Raw genomic sequence first — 13,018 nt, 5'->3', positions numbered from 1 at the left:
TCATCCCTTCTTCACAACCTCCATCTTGCCTGCCCACGATCCCTCGGGGCCACTTCTTACTCAGCCGCTGCTCTGGGGAGCAAGGGGTTTGGGCCTTGGCCTCCTGCGTTGTCCAAATGGGGGGGCTGAATTGTCAACACACCAGGAGCTTGGAGGGTGGCACCTCATGTGGGGAAAACTAGGCCATATTAAGACAATGGCCCACGTGAGGCCCCAACCCCATGTCAGTGTCCAACCCCTCCTTGGAGCGGCAGTGGGTTTCACAGTTCAGATGAATGGAGCAGTTCATTCCTCTCCAAGCTATATTTTTAGGCTCCCTGCAGACTCAGGTAGCATCAGTTACTCCTATCACATTTCCAAGCTTGTCGGTGCACCCATGAGGGCAAGTAACAATTTACTTTGAATGAAAGTGGAGATCCTGATCTGTGGCTTCACGAGAAGGGCCCTGGGCAGGGCCTACCTATAGCCTATGCCTTCATCTAGCCAGGGATAAACTAGAGCAAGTGCCTCTGGGAACACGCAAGGTCCCAATGTGCACTGGAGTCACGTGGAATTGGGTCCACAGGCCTGCAACGAAGAGCAGGGTTGCCATGCCGCTCACTCTGGAGCTCTCTTAGAGGTGCTTGGCCTGTCCTTGACGTAGAGTATGAACCTGGTGCTGCTGGTTTGGTTGGGTGTTTGTGGGGGCTGTGGGGAAGTCCAGCTCAAGTGGCTTTGTAAAGCCAGTATTTCCCCTACAGCAGCACATGAGATTTCTTCACCTCCCGCCCCCGTTCTGCTTCACTGCCAGCGCTGGGGATGGTGAGAGATCCCTGCCTGAGGGGTTCGCGGGCTAGAAGAGACCCCCCTTCTCCCATCCAAGACAAGCTCAGGCAAGCGTCTCTGCATGGCCCTTCCAGGGCATCTCCTGCCAGAGCCGGAAGGGACAAGGGTCAGGCGAGAGCAGAGCTCAGTCCTGAAGCCCCCTCAGGCTGTCTGCTGAGAAGGGCACCAGGGCTGCCATGCAGGAGGCCGGTTTCTGTACCACAGCTACAGGGAGGATCACATCGAAGGGACCCAGCTCAGCTTCCCTCGCCCAGCATCCCAGTGGGCAGCAGATCTCCCCAGTTCAGAGATCCCAGATACATTCAATAGTGGAGGGGGAGCGGTGTGTGTGGGGGCGGGGAGCGCACTGTGTGTATGGGGGGTTGGACAGTGCATAGGGCGGGAGGCCCGGATGCATTGTTGGAATGTTGTGAGAGATTCAGAGTCCCCGTCCCACGCCTCTGGAAGAGCTGGCTATGGGCTCAGGCTGTCAGCCAGGGGTTAACGCTGGCCTGGCACCAGCTGTGAGGTGCTGCCACCTCTCGGGATTTCAGCACAGTTCTGGCAATCTTTGGGGAGTTTCCTCAATCCCTATCTCCTGGAGGCAGGGGATTATGGGGGACTCTCGGCTTTCCTTACCAATAAAAGGAAGCTGCCAGCCCTCCCTGGTGGAGAGAGAAGTTTGCAAACGTGACCCATGGCGGCGCAGAGAGCAGGAAGCGAATACACAGAACCCAGCTGCTGGGTTTTCAGGTCTCATGATTTGTCAGCCAGTCTCAGGAAGGTTGGGGCCTGACTCCAGCAGTTGTAGTGAGGCTGGGTGAGCTGCTGGGGCATCGGCACTGCTGGATGAACCGGGGGCGGGCGTGTGGCCAGGAGCACACGGTCTGTCCCACCCACCCTCTTACTCGGGGCTTGGCAGGGGGAACCTGCCTCTGTAAATAGCAGCTGGTGATTTGTGGATCCTGCCTTCTCGCGCCCTTAACAAGGAAGTGAGAAGCACTTTGGGCAGGTTTGTTCCTCCTGGCTGAGCTGACACCTGGTGATTTGACTTTAGCTTCAACTACCTGTATGTCAATTCTCAGCCAGCATAGCAGGCCGCCCCCAGCCAAGCACACACCCAGCACAGCCCCCGACACACACCCCCAGCCACGCACGCACCCAGCACGGCCCCCGACACACACCCCCAGCCACGCACGCACCCAGCACGGCCCCGACACACACCCCCAGCCACGCACGCACCCAGCACGGCCCCGACACACACCCCCAGCCACGCACGCACCCAGCACGGCCCCGACACACACCCCCAGCCACGCACGCACCCAGCACGGCCCCGACACACACCCCCAGCCATGCAGGCACGCAGTATAACAGCCCTGCCCCCAGCTACATGTGTGCATCTAATTGAAACCCCACCTTCCCAGCAGCACTCCAGCCCTGCCAAGCTGGTGTCCTCCCCCGAGCAGTAGCAATCTGTGCCAGCCCCCAGTGCCTCCCCACCATCTGCCTCTTGGCCTGGTGCTACAGGGCTGGAGCGAGCAGGCCCGTGGCTCCAGGAGCGTGGACACCCCAGCTCCCCAGAACCATCGGCTCCCACCATTGCGCACTTGCCAGACTCTCCTCTGGCAAATCCTTGCGCCTGCAGGTTCGGCCTCTCGGGTGTCACGGAATCTGCTTTCCCATCAAACCACGGACTGGACGCCTGCATTTCTCCGGGTACCCTGGGGATTCTGGGGTACGGCAGAGGGGTGATGGGATGAGTGTTGCACCCTTGGATGGCAGCAGGCATCCCGCAATGACCTGTGAACACTACCCAGAATGCCGCCGGGCCAGAGGCAGGACAAGGAGCTCTGGGATAGCACGCCATGCTGTACCATGTTTACGCTGTGGGGATACAGGCGATGTCGCTTGTGCCAGTGCAAGAGAGTGACACACGGAGCCAAAGGCGTAGTGTCAACATCACTAATCACCTAGATCTTTTATGGGCGTGACTTCGGTGTGTAGGCGAGTCGGGCAGGCTGGGCCGGGGAGAACCAGGAGCACGAAAAGCCAGGGCAGGCCAAACACAGGTTTTACAGTCTGTGATGCTGGCAGCTCTGACTGATGGACTTGGGGCTCTGGGGCTCAGCTCCCACCTCGTCCGAGATGTGTTGTGGACACATGCTGTCTCCATGCAGGCCCAGGATGCTTTCCTCTGGGCATCTTCCAGCCTTCTTCGAAATCCCTAGCTCTCCAGTGATATGTTTCTTCTAGCCTCAGCTCCAGACCCTCCGGTTGCCATCTGGGGCCAGCCTGGGGACGCTGCGCTCACTTGGCAATGTAAACAGGCACTGGGGGAGGGAGGGGGGTTGTGCTTTTGGTTGAAACTAGCAACTGTAAGGTGGGGGCGAGGGCCCAGCTGGCTCCAAACCACGACGGCTGAAGAGAGTCATTTTTTTACTACGCTAACTACTCCAGCACGCGCGCACATAAACACACACACGCACATGTAGGATGGCTGGGTGCTCAGAAGATGATGCAGCAGTGGAACTGTCATGTTCAAACAGGAAATACTTGCTTCCAACAGGAAACAGCAACATTCTCTGCTTTGCTGTTGGCTGGGCCCTCCGGGAAGGGGGACAGGAACCGGTTTGCTATTTCCAATGTCCTGCCCGCCGCGTCCTGGGGACACACGTTCTCGCCACATGCTAGCAGGAATTTGCGCAGCATAAAAACTCTGGGTGGGCACAAGCAGTTGACGACTTCAGCTTGATTTTTCCAGACGTGGGCGCGGGGCTAATCTCAGACTGGAACGGAGGCTCAGTGAGGGTGATTAACAACTTACCCAGGGTCGTGGGGGCTGCTCCCCCACTGGCGATTTTGAAATCAAGCCTGGATGTTTTCTAAAAGATCTGCTCTCGCTCAAACAGGAAGTAGTTCAAGGAAGTCGCAAGGCCTGTGTTCTACAGCAGGGCAGACTAGATGTTCACAGGGGTCCCTTCGGGGCTTGGAATCGGAGAATGTGTGTGTGGCCTAGGCCCACAACCGCAAACATGTCCACAGATCAGAGCCACTGTGCCTACTCCATGAATAGGAACCATCACATATCCTCTTTTACGGAGGTCCTCCAGGGCCGGGGAACTGAGGAGGGGCTGGCACACCTGCAATGGAAATATTGGGGGTGTCTGTTTCTGTCGTCCCTCCCTCCCCAGTGTTTTCTGCCCCACCGCTCTCATGGGGGCAAGAGCAGGACCCAGAGGAAGGGCTGGAGCAGCCCCCGACCTGCAGTGCATGAGATTGGGCTGGTTGCCAGCAAGCAGGTAGGACTCCCTGGCCCAGCCAGGTCCAGTCTTCCAGCCACCGTGGGTCCCAGTGGAGACAGCAGGCCTGGGGGAGGGGCAGGAGCACATGCACCAGCTGCCAGGGTGGGTGGGGGACAGGACAAGGGCACTGGCACCTGGGCAAGGGGTGTTGGTGCACAGAGCCACTGAGGGCTGGGGGGAAGCACAGCACCATTTGCTCAAGAGCTGCCATAGGAACTACCAGGATTCCTCTTCCCATCCTGGAGCCGGCTGCCTCCCCGCATGTCTCACCAGCTCCCTTCGCTCCCCCTCCTATCTCTCCACCCCTGCATTCACAGGGGACTTCTGCCTCCCTTCCCTCCCTCCTCACTGGGCACCCCCACAAGTGCACTGAGTGGCGTGACAAGCAGCTGTCAAGTGGGGCTTCTTCATTCCTTCTTTCTTCTCCCCAGGGGGAACTGGTGGGTGTGGATTTTCAGCTGTAGTCAGTATGGGAGGCGGCAGGGTGGACAGGCCGGGAAGTGGTGGCATTTGGGGTGATTTTTAGCTCCTGCAGGAGGTTGTGCCACAGCCTGGCTCTCCTGCATGAACAGGTTGTACCTGTGGAGTGGACTAGGAGCAGAGCTGGTGCCTGAACCCCTCAACCCAGAGCTTCAGCCCAGCCACTGAGAGCAGTTTGCAGAATGCATGGCCAAGAGTTCACATAAGCCTAATATTAACAGTAGTTTACGCAGCTCTTCTCACTGAGTAACAAGGCTGTGCAGAGGTCACAGGCTTGAGTGATTTGGGAAATGTTACATGGCAAAGTGTGTGTGTGTGTGTGTGTGTGTGTGTGAGAGAGAGAACTGGAGAACTGCTCCCACTATCCTGCCCACGCTGCTCTGGTTGAAACAGGATGCGGTCAGGGAATTCCTAGGGTCTGTGTTATCCTGGAGGTCAGATAAGGCGATCGCAATGGGGACCTATGAATTTTCATTCAATTCCCTCTTTAATTCACACTACTGCAGCCAGCCCTGCCCCTGCTGACCAACCCAACTTAGACAGGCTAGTGCGCATCCGAGAAAGAAATCGCTTGCAGTGCTCTGACCATCTCTCTCCGCCCCCAGTGCCCTTCCAGGTCTCCGTTCATTACATCTGCCAGCGCTGTGGGCCAGGACAGTGTCTCCTTCTGTGCTCTGTTTGGTTCCTCCCAGCTCTCTGCATGGTAGGACATCCTGGAGTGCGTGGCTGAGAGTGCCACTCTGTGTGCATGCCCTCTGGGCACCTGGCCCCATGCTGAGGCTGTACGGGAGAGCTACCCAGTTTCTTCCCAGAAGGTACCATGCCAAGGGGGGATGGTGTTGTGGAAAAGCTGCTGGAGGGACGCGACTCAGCATGTTTGGGCCACACGGAGGGTCCCAGACTAGTTACAAAAGCAGGGTTGTGCTGAGAGGCTAGGCTGGCCCTGGGAGATGCTGCTGTCTGCTGCATTCAGGTGCTAGTGGCCTCCTGGCCTAACGCCCTGGGGACTGGTTGTTCTTCAGTCTCACCAGCAGGTGGCACCATTGACCAAGGCAGCCTCTGCTTACAACCCTGGCCTGGCTGCAAGGGAATAGGCAGACCTGGCCCTGAGCGCTGGGAGTCTCTTTAATTAGGCATCAGGGCTTAGAGCCATGGGAGCCCAGGGCTGCAGCTCTTCCAATGCACCGATCTTTGCTCTGCCAGAAGCTTGCTGTGCCCCAGCCTGCAATCCGGAGCTCCAAGCCGGGCGTAGTCCGTGCAAACACACGGCAATGGAAAAGATTCTGCTTCCTCGGCCTTTCAATGGAAAAGAACAAAATCCAAAGCAGCGAGGCCAAATTCAGCAGGCTCCCAGGGAGACTCTTTGGAGTCATTCTCCCCGTTCAGCCGGGAGCCTGCAGTGGGAAGGCTCAGGGGCTTTGAGCCTGAACGTCTAGATTCCCCGCGCAGCAGCGGGTTCCTTGCATGCCGGCCTCTCGGCTTTCCAGAACGGCCCACGCCCCTTGGGTCAACGGGAAGGGAAGGTTCCTGGGGTGGCGAGGCGTGAGCAGCAGCGGCCTGGCAGGTGACCTGGGTAGATGAGGGGTGGGCTCTATCCACTACTGGGCTGTGGTGCACCTGGAGCACTCCACCTGCGCTTCCTGGTCGTAGTCTGACCAGCTGGGAGCCAGCGGATGGAGCTGGGCTCCTCAGACTTCTGCACGGGAGGAGAATAGATCCCCCTTCACTCAGCCTTCCCTTTAAACCCTGAACTTCTCACTGGTTTGTCATGGGCCTTGGCCAGGGCTCCCCTCTCAGCGCAGAGACAGAAGGAAGATGCCTTCTCCTATTTTCTTCAGGGCCTGGCCGTGAAGCTTACAAAATCAGCTGTTGCCAGGCCCATTTGCAGCAACGTACCCACCAGGCAAGTGCCCACCTCTAAGTCCCTGTGGCCTGCAATGAACACTTCTATGAGACTCCCTTGTCCTATTAGAGCCGCTCTTCTACCTGCTGGGTAGAGAGCTATGACTGGGTCTGCGTAGGTTGGCCCCCGAGTGCCTTGTGCCACCAGAGAGCCTCTGCCCAAGAAGCCAGAGGCAGACTGCAGCTAGACAAGCTAACACTCCTCCTGCAGATCCTTGCCCTCACTCCCACCCCGCGACACTCCTGCTAACAGCAGCGGGCGCTCCTTGGGCCATGCACGGCACAGAGTGTCAGGCAGATTCTCTCTCTCACCCGGTCCTAGGCCCAGCCCATTCTGTACCAGGGGTTCAGCAGAGCACTGCTTTGCCTGCCGGTTTGCAGCCACGCCACCGCAGGCTGTCGTCATGTTGCTCTCACAAGCATCCAAGCCTCCTTTACACTGGGATCGGAGACGTCCAAGAAATCCAGGGGTTAAGAAGTAATACTGGTGATCCAGGAGGTGTTACTGAGTCCTGCCCCAGCGGGGTGCTAGGGCGTGCCATGCTGCAGGAGGCTCCCTCGGTCAGAGGAGCGGTGGCCATTCAAGGTCCAGCGTGCTATTTGGAAGTGTAGCTGTGTGACAGCCCTACCGGAGCTAACTAGAGGAGCGATCGCCACCAGAAACGGGGCTGATTTATTGTAAAGCAAACGAAGAACAGGGAGAAGTTCTAGCTTAGTGCTGGTAAAGTCTCAATATTTGAACTAATCCATGGCCAGCCATGGCATGCCACTGTAGTCACTATGCTGTGCACTGGCCACCTGGAATTCCTGGTGGGAGAGAGAACGCGGAATCTCTTGCCCCCAAAAGGACAGGGGAACAACGGTGGAATCCTGGGCAGTGGGTAGCCGTACCAGGCCTATGACACAAAGTTGAGCAGTTCTGATTCCAGCCAGGAGAGGGCAGCAGACATGCACACACGTGCGCGCCTGTTCATGATTGCCTCTCCCAGGGTCTGCGAGGATCCATTTCCAGCGCGCACAAAGAGCTCCGGGGGAATGTAACGCGGACCACAGGCCCTTGCTGTGTGTTTGAATCACCGGCTGATCCTGGCACAACCCACGTGGAGAGTCAGGGAACGGTGGGGCAGGCAGAGCAGCAAACACCTTACGGAAATGGGCCTGTCGTATGCTTACTGCAGGGCTCCCCACAAGGAGCCAGCCGGGTTAATGATCAGCCACCTGGACAGCTGGTCTCAAGGGAGCTAGTATGAACAGCGGGATCCAAGCCGAGGTGCAGCCACAATCTCTTGGGTGGAGGTGATGATTTAGTCTGGGTGCTCTAAAGCTCAGAGGAGTAGGGTCTCCCCAGCCACATCACTCTGTGTATGACCTGCCTGCCCCCTGTCTGGCACTAAGCCAGCCCCACACCCCTGCTGAGGAAGCCACATCCCACCCACCTGGGGGAGTGAATTCCCACGCCCCAGGAGTCTGAGCAGAGGTGAAAGTAAGCCGGTATGCCCTGGTATGGCATACTGGCAAGAGCTGGTGCGCCGTACCGGGGTGGCCCGGCTTCCCCAGGGGGCAATTTAAAGGGTCTGGGGATCCCAGCAGGGGGTGGAGCCCCAGGCCCTTTAAATTGCCACCAGAGCCCCACTGCTGGAGCCCTGGGGTAGGGCTGCGGGACTCTGGGGGCTATTTAAAAAGTCCGGGGCTCCCGCTGCCTCTGCCGCCCCGGCCCTTTAAATAGCCGCTGGAGCTCCGCTGCTTCCCCAGGGCTCCGGCAGCTATTTAAAGGGCCGGGGCGGTAGAAGCAGGGGAGCCCCGGGCCCTTTAAATAGCCCCCGGAGTCCTGGGCTGCTGCTGCTACCCCGGTGGGTGGGTGGGTGGGGAAGGGGGAGGAGGAGGAGGCACTTACCTTACAGGGTGGGCTGGGGCCGGCTCTGACCCCCTCAGCCCCGCCCCTTCCACCCTAGGCCCCACCCCTTCTGGGGGCCAGAGCTGGCCCCAGCGTACCGGTAAGCCACTGGACTTACTTTCACTCCTGAGTCTGAGAGAACCATGGATGGGCCCCCTCCAGACGCAGCCCGGCAGGGATGGGAGCTAGGAAGCCAGGCTGAGCAGGGATTCTGACAGCCGCCTGGTTGTGTTTGCCAGACCGAGTGGCCAACCCCAGCACACAGCAGTTCTGTCTGTAGGCGAATTCAGAGGGCTTCTGCATCACCCCAACCCCTCTCGGTAGGATGAGAGCAGCCTCTATTGTACAGCTGCGTGAGGCTGTGGGTGGGCGGTTGGGATTTTTCCAGCTGCAGAATCAACCATACCCCCCCCAGTGCCCAGGTCTGTGGATTCAATGCTCTTTGCAACTAGAAAAACAAGAACCGTCACCCTAAGGCTAAGTCGAGACAGGTTTTTAAATACGACCTGGCCCCCTAATCTAGACATGGCCTGGGGAAAGGAAGACATCCCCCAGGTGACGGTTAATGACTTAGTGGCCTTGGAAGTCTGCACTTCCCAAAAGCCACCACTACATTTCCGCTCTCCTGCTCTCCCTCTGACTCCCAGCAGGGCCCGGGCCGTACTGTCTAAGCCCAGTAGGCACTACGTGGAGCCTGCGTTGGTCACCTCAGCAGAGAGGCCAAGTGGCCCAGAGACCCATCTTACACCTCTTGGGCGTGGTCACTCCGGGGTGGTCAGGAGAGAGGCAGCCCAGCAGGGCAGTGTTGGGAAGCCAACCTCGCGGCAGCTTGTACTTAGTCTGGGCATAAGCTGAGGACTTTCGTCTTTGAGGCCATTGGTCCAGAACTTTTTCCCAGGGCTGCCGTTCAGTCCCCAGCAAGGGGAGGGCTCTGGAGATCCCAGCATGCTCTGTGCCATTGTCAGCACCTGCCTGACAGCCAATAACCGGTGCCCAGAGACCCCGGGGGCAGGAGGAGGGATTAAAAATCAGATGCTTTATTTTTAAATATCGGGCAGCAGGGGCCAAACGCTGAGTCCTGCCGCTGGGCCGGACAGCTGGTGGCACACACAGACCTGGACGTGCAGGCTTTTTGCACCAGCAAAGTGATTTGTACCGGCTCATCCAGCGGCTGGGAGCCCACCTATGCAGTGTACAAGATGGGGGTGCACCCACTCCTGGGTGTGCTCCAAATTGTACGTTAGGAGACAGATGCAGACTCGAAGCTGGCTGCAGGACTGGCCCTGTGTATCCCTTTCAGGGTATTCCCAGCGGGGGTCTCATAGGAGAAGCTGACAGAGGAGGCTGTTTGAGGGTGCAGGTGTTGTTCGGTGCTGAGCTGGGGGTATCATCCTGCCACGTTGAGCTCTTTGGATCCAACGCAAGGGCGGTAAATGTGAAGCAGAGTAATGCAGTCGTGTGAGATAAATCCCACGTATCAGATACGGGCCAACCCGGCAGTCCTGGCGAGGGGTGGGCTGATTGGTGCCAGTGGAGACGCAGCTTGGCCCTGTATTCGCTCCTCGAGCCTCTCCTGGCTCCCCCACAATGGACTTCGGGGCCAGCCTTAGTGTGTTATCTCCCTGTCGGCCGGACACTCCAATGGCAGGTGTTTCCTTGAATGACGCTCAGGTGCACAGCAGAGAGTAACGCTTCCACAACACCCTGCAGGTGACAGGAGGGGAAGGAGCGGAGAGGGGCAGGAAGGGGTCGCAATGCGACTGGCCCCCAGCCGACTGAAATCTCTATGGGTGAAGTGGGGCCACTGAAAGCAGCTCTGTCTGCTGCTAGCTAGGGGAGAGCCATTGGAAATAACACACTGCTAGCTAGGCCTGCAAGGGGCTGGGCGGGGCGTCTTACAGCCGGTAATTAATGAGCATCCCGAACAGCACCGTGCCACCTCCGGATGCAACTGCCACCTCCTCTCTGCTGGCAACAGCTTGTGATCCTAGCTGAACTGGCACCCTCCCCGCCCCCAGACAAACACCCAGGCTTGCTCTGCGCTCTGATCAGCTCCCCCACCAGGGCATTTCAGGCTGGTGACGCGAACGCTGGCCCCAGCCAGGGCGCCATGGAGGGCTGAGAACCCTCTCCCAAAGGGCCATGCTGTCTACCGACAGTGGGATCGCAGTGATGTGTTCTCATGGACTTCGATGATGACGCCCCCATTTGGCTTCTGCTCTCCCTCTTTGCCATGTCCTCCGAGGGTGCGTCTACACTGCAAAAAACAACCTGCAACAGCGAGTCGGAGTCCGGGGCATGTGGGGCTCGCGCTCGAGCACTGAACAGAGCAGTGTAGACGTTCCCGCTCAGGCTCTGAGCCCTGCCCCCTCGCTGGGTTTCAGAGCCCGGGCTCCAGCCCAAGGGGGAACGTCTACACTGCTTTTTTCAGCACCACAGCACGAGCCCGAGTTTGTCGTCCGGGGCTCTGAGACTCGCTGCCGCAGGGGTTTTTTTTGCAGTGTAGACAAACTCTTAGAGGCTTTGGAGCAAAACATCCCTCCCTTTGGATTGCATGTTGCCCCGTCAGGCTGGACGCTGATAGGCCATTGTGGAGAGGTGTAAGTGACTCCAGCCTGGGCCAGCTAAGGCTCTAGCACCGTGAGGATGGGGTTCCCACCAGGGCACCCCTTGGACTTCTGTCAGGGGCCTCCTCATCAGGAGATGAGAAATCAGGGTGCTCCCCCGGCACCCTAGCTCCGCCTCCTCCCCAGTCAGCTCCTCCCACTTCTTAGGCAGCACTGGCTCCTTGGGGCCCCTGGTATAAGGGAGCAGAAAGCCCCCACATCCCATTGCGGTGCAGACTTCCTCTCGGGGGCTTCTGCTGTGCTCTAGGCCAACCTGGACTCCTGTGTCCACCCAGCCCTTGTCTTTTTGTGTTAGTGCCAAGGCAAACTCAGAACCCTTTAACGGAGCCCCCTCCCCAAACCTTTGGGGGTTCACGTAAAATAGCGCTTGGACTCGGACGGGCCAGCACCCAGCTGGTCTGGGCCGTCCGACACATGGACCTATCTCTATCCGGTGTCTGAACGGATAGAGAGGAGTAATACCAAAGGCACCACAGTCCTGGCTGATCTCTCACTGTATCCACTCATGTGCCCCGGGCTCAGACCTCGGGCCCTGTCTATTTATGTCACAGCTCTGCGTTGGTCTTGCTTACCCGTCACGTCTCCTGCCTGCTTTGGAGCTGCCTTTCAAAGCCTGTATCTGAGGCACTAGCAACGACCCGGGAGAGTCCCTGCTTCTCTGTTCCCTCTTGATTTTTGCACTTTTGATCCTCTTCCCCAGCCGGTGAATGTAGCTGGGGTGGGGGCTCCCTGATTTCATCCCCTGGCTTGGCGGAGCATTCCCTGACACTGGAGCCCCGGTGCCTAACGCTCTGGAATTGGAGGTTGTTTACCTGGCGTTTTGGCTTTGGGTAGTTTGCTGAGTCATCTTGCCCGTCGTCGTGTTCTTGCCCGTCGTCATCAAATATCTGCTGTTCTTCCATTACTGTAATTGCCCTAATTACGGAAAACTGCGCAGAACTAGGTATGGGCTGAAGAGACTCATCAGATTCCAGCTTGCTCGGTATGAGCGTCTCTCCAAAACCGCCACCCCCTGCCCCGGCAAGTACATCAAACCAGGGAAAGGCTCCCCAGGGGGTGACCAAACTGGTCCTGAGCTTCTACCTATGTCTCGAAGCAAAGCCGGAGTGGAACATGAGGGAGGCTTCACACCACACAGCAGGGCAGGGAATGGAGCCAACCGCTGGGTCCTTCTTTAGCTCCATAGGGAATGTGGACAGGGCCGGCTTTAGGAAGTGCGGGGCCTGATTCGAACAGTTTCGACAGTGCCCCGGCAGGGATGACTAAAAAAAAACACGTAAAAAAAAAAACGTGGGCTTGTACTCACCGGGCCGCGCTCCTAGTCTTTGGCGGCGGGTCCTTCACTCGCTCCGGGTCTTTGGCGGCACTGAAGGACCTGCCACCAAAGACCCGGAGCGCTGCCGGGTGAGTAAAAATTAAAAAGGCGCCTCTAGCCAGGGAAGGGATTCTCTGCCACTTGCCCCCACTCTGGGCGGCCCTGCCACTGGGCGCGGGGCCCGATTCGGGGGAATTGGTGGAATTGGCCTAAAGCCGGCCCTGAATGTGGGGAGGCAGGATCTAACTGACCTGGCAGAGATTTGCCCAGGGTTAGTGCCACAGGGGTTCCAGACCTTGGCTCTGTGCCTTAGCCGAAGGCCAGAGAATCTGCCGTCCTCGGCTGACGGCCGTGCAGCTCCAGGGACAAGGACCAGAAGTTCAGTGGGCATCCCCCTTATTTGCAAAAGAAAATTCAGCAGCAGCAGCCCCGTTGCCTGTGGGCGCTATGGTAACTAAACAATTCTAGGGCAATGGATCTTTCCTGATTATCCAGGGCCAAATCCCAGACTCCTTGCTCAGCCCTTCCCTGGGTGAAACGATTGATTTCCCTTGAGTCCAGACTGAGTAAGTGTCCTGGGATCTGCCCTGCCTCATGCCTGTGGAGTGACTCCAGCGGCAGATCCATGGTGTAGAGGGTCCTGTTGCCTGCTAGAAGGAAGGTCAGCCTGGGCTGGAGCTAGCACTGCCAATGA

General features: G+C 58.2%; 1 protein-coding gene across 1 annotated transcript in view; it reads right to left on the bottom strand.

The window, feature by feature from the left end:
* Nucleotides 1-11,911, bottom strand: part of TNFRSF13B (TNF receptor superfamily member 13B) — a 30,920-nt gene extending 19,009 nt beyond the window's left edge. The window contains exon 1 of the mRNA XM_026650762.1: nucleotides 11,822-11,911. Coding sequence (XP_026506547.1) covers nucleotides 11,822-11,911 — 90 coding nt within the window. The remainder of the gene's footprint in view (nucleotides 1-11,821) is intronic.
* Nucleotides 11,912-13,018: the final 1,107 nt, after the last annotated feature.

This window comes from Terrapene carolina, unplaced genomic scaffold (assembly GCF_002925995.2).
Source record: "Terrapene carolina triunguis isolate 2854851 unplaced genomic scaffold, T_m_triunguis-2.0 Scaffold93, whole genome shotgun sequence".
Lineage (NCBI taxonomy): Eukaryota > Metazoa > Chordata > Testudines > Emydidae > Terrapene > Terrapene triunguis.
Note: the sequence above shows the minus strand (reverse complement) of the source record. Positions and strands in the feature narration are given on the sequence as shown.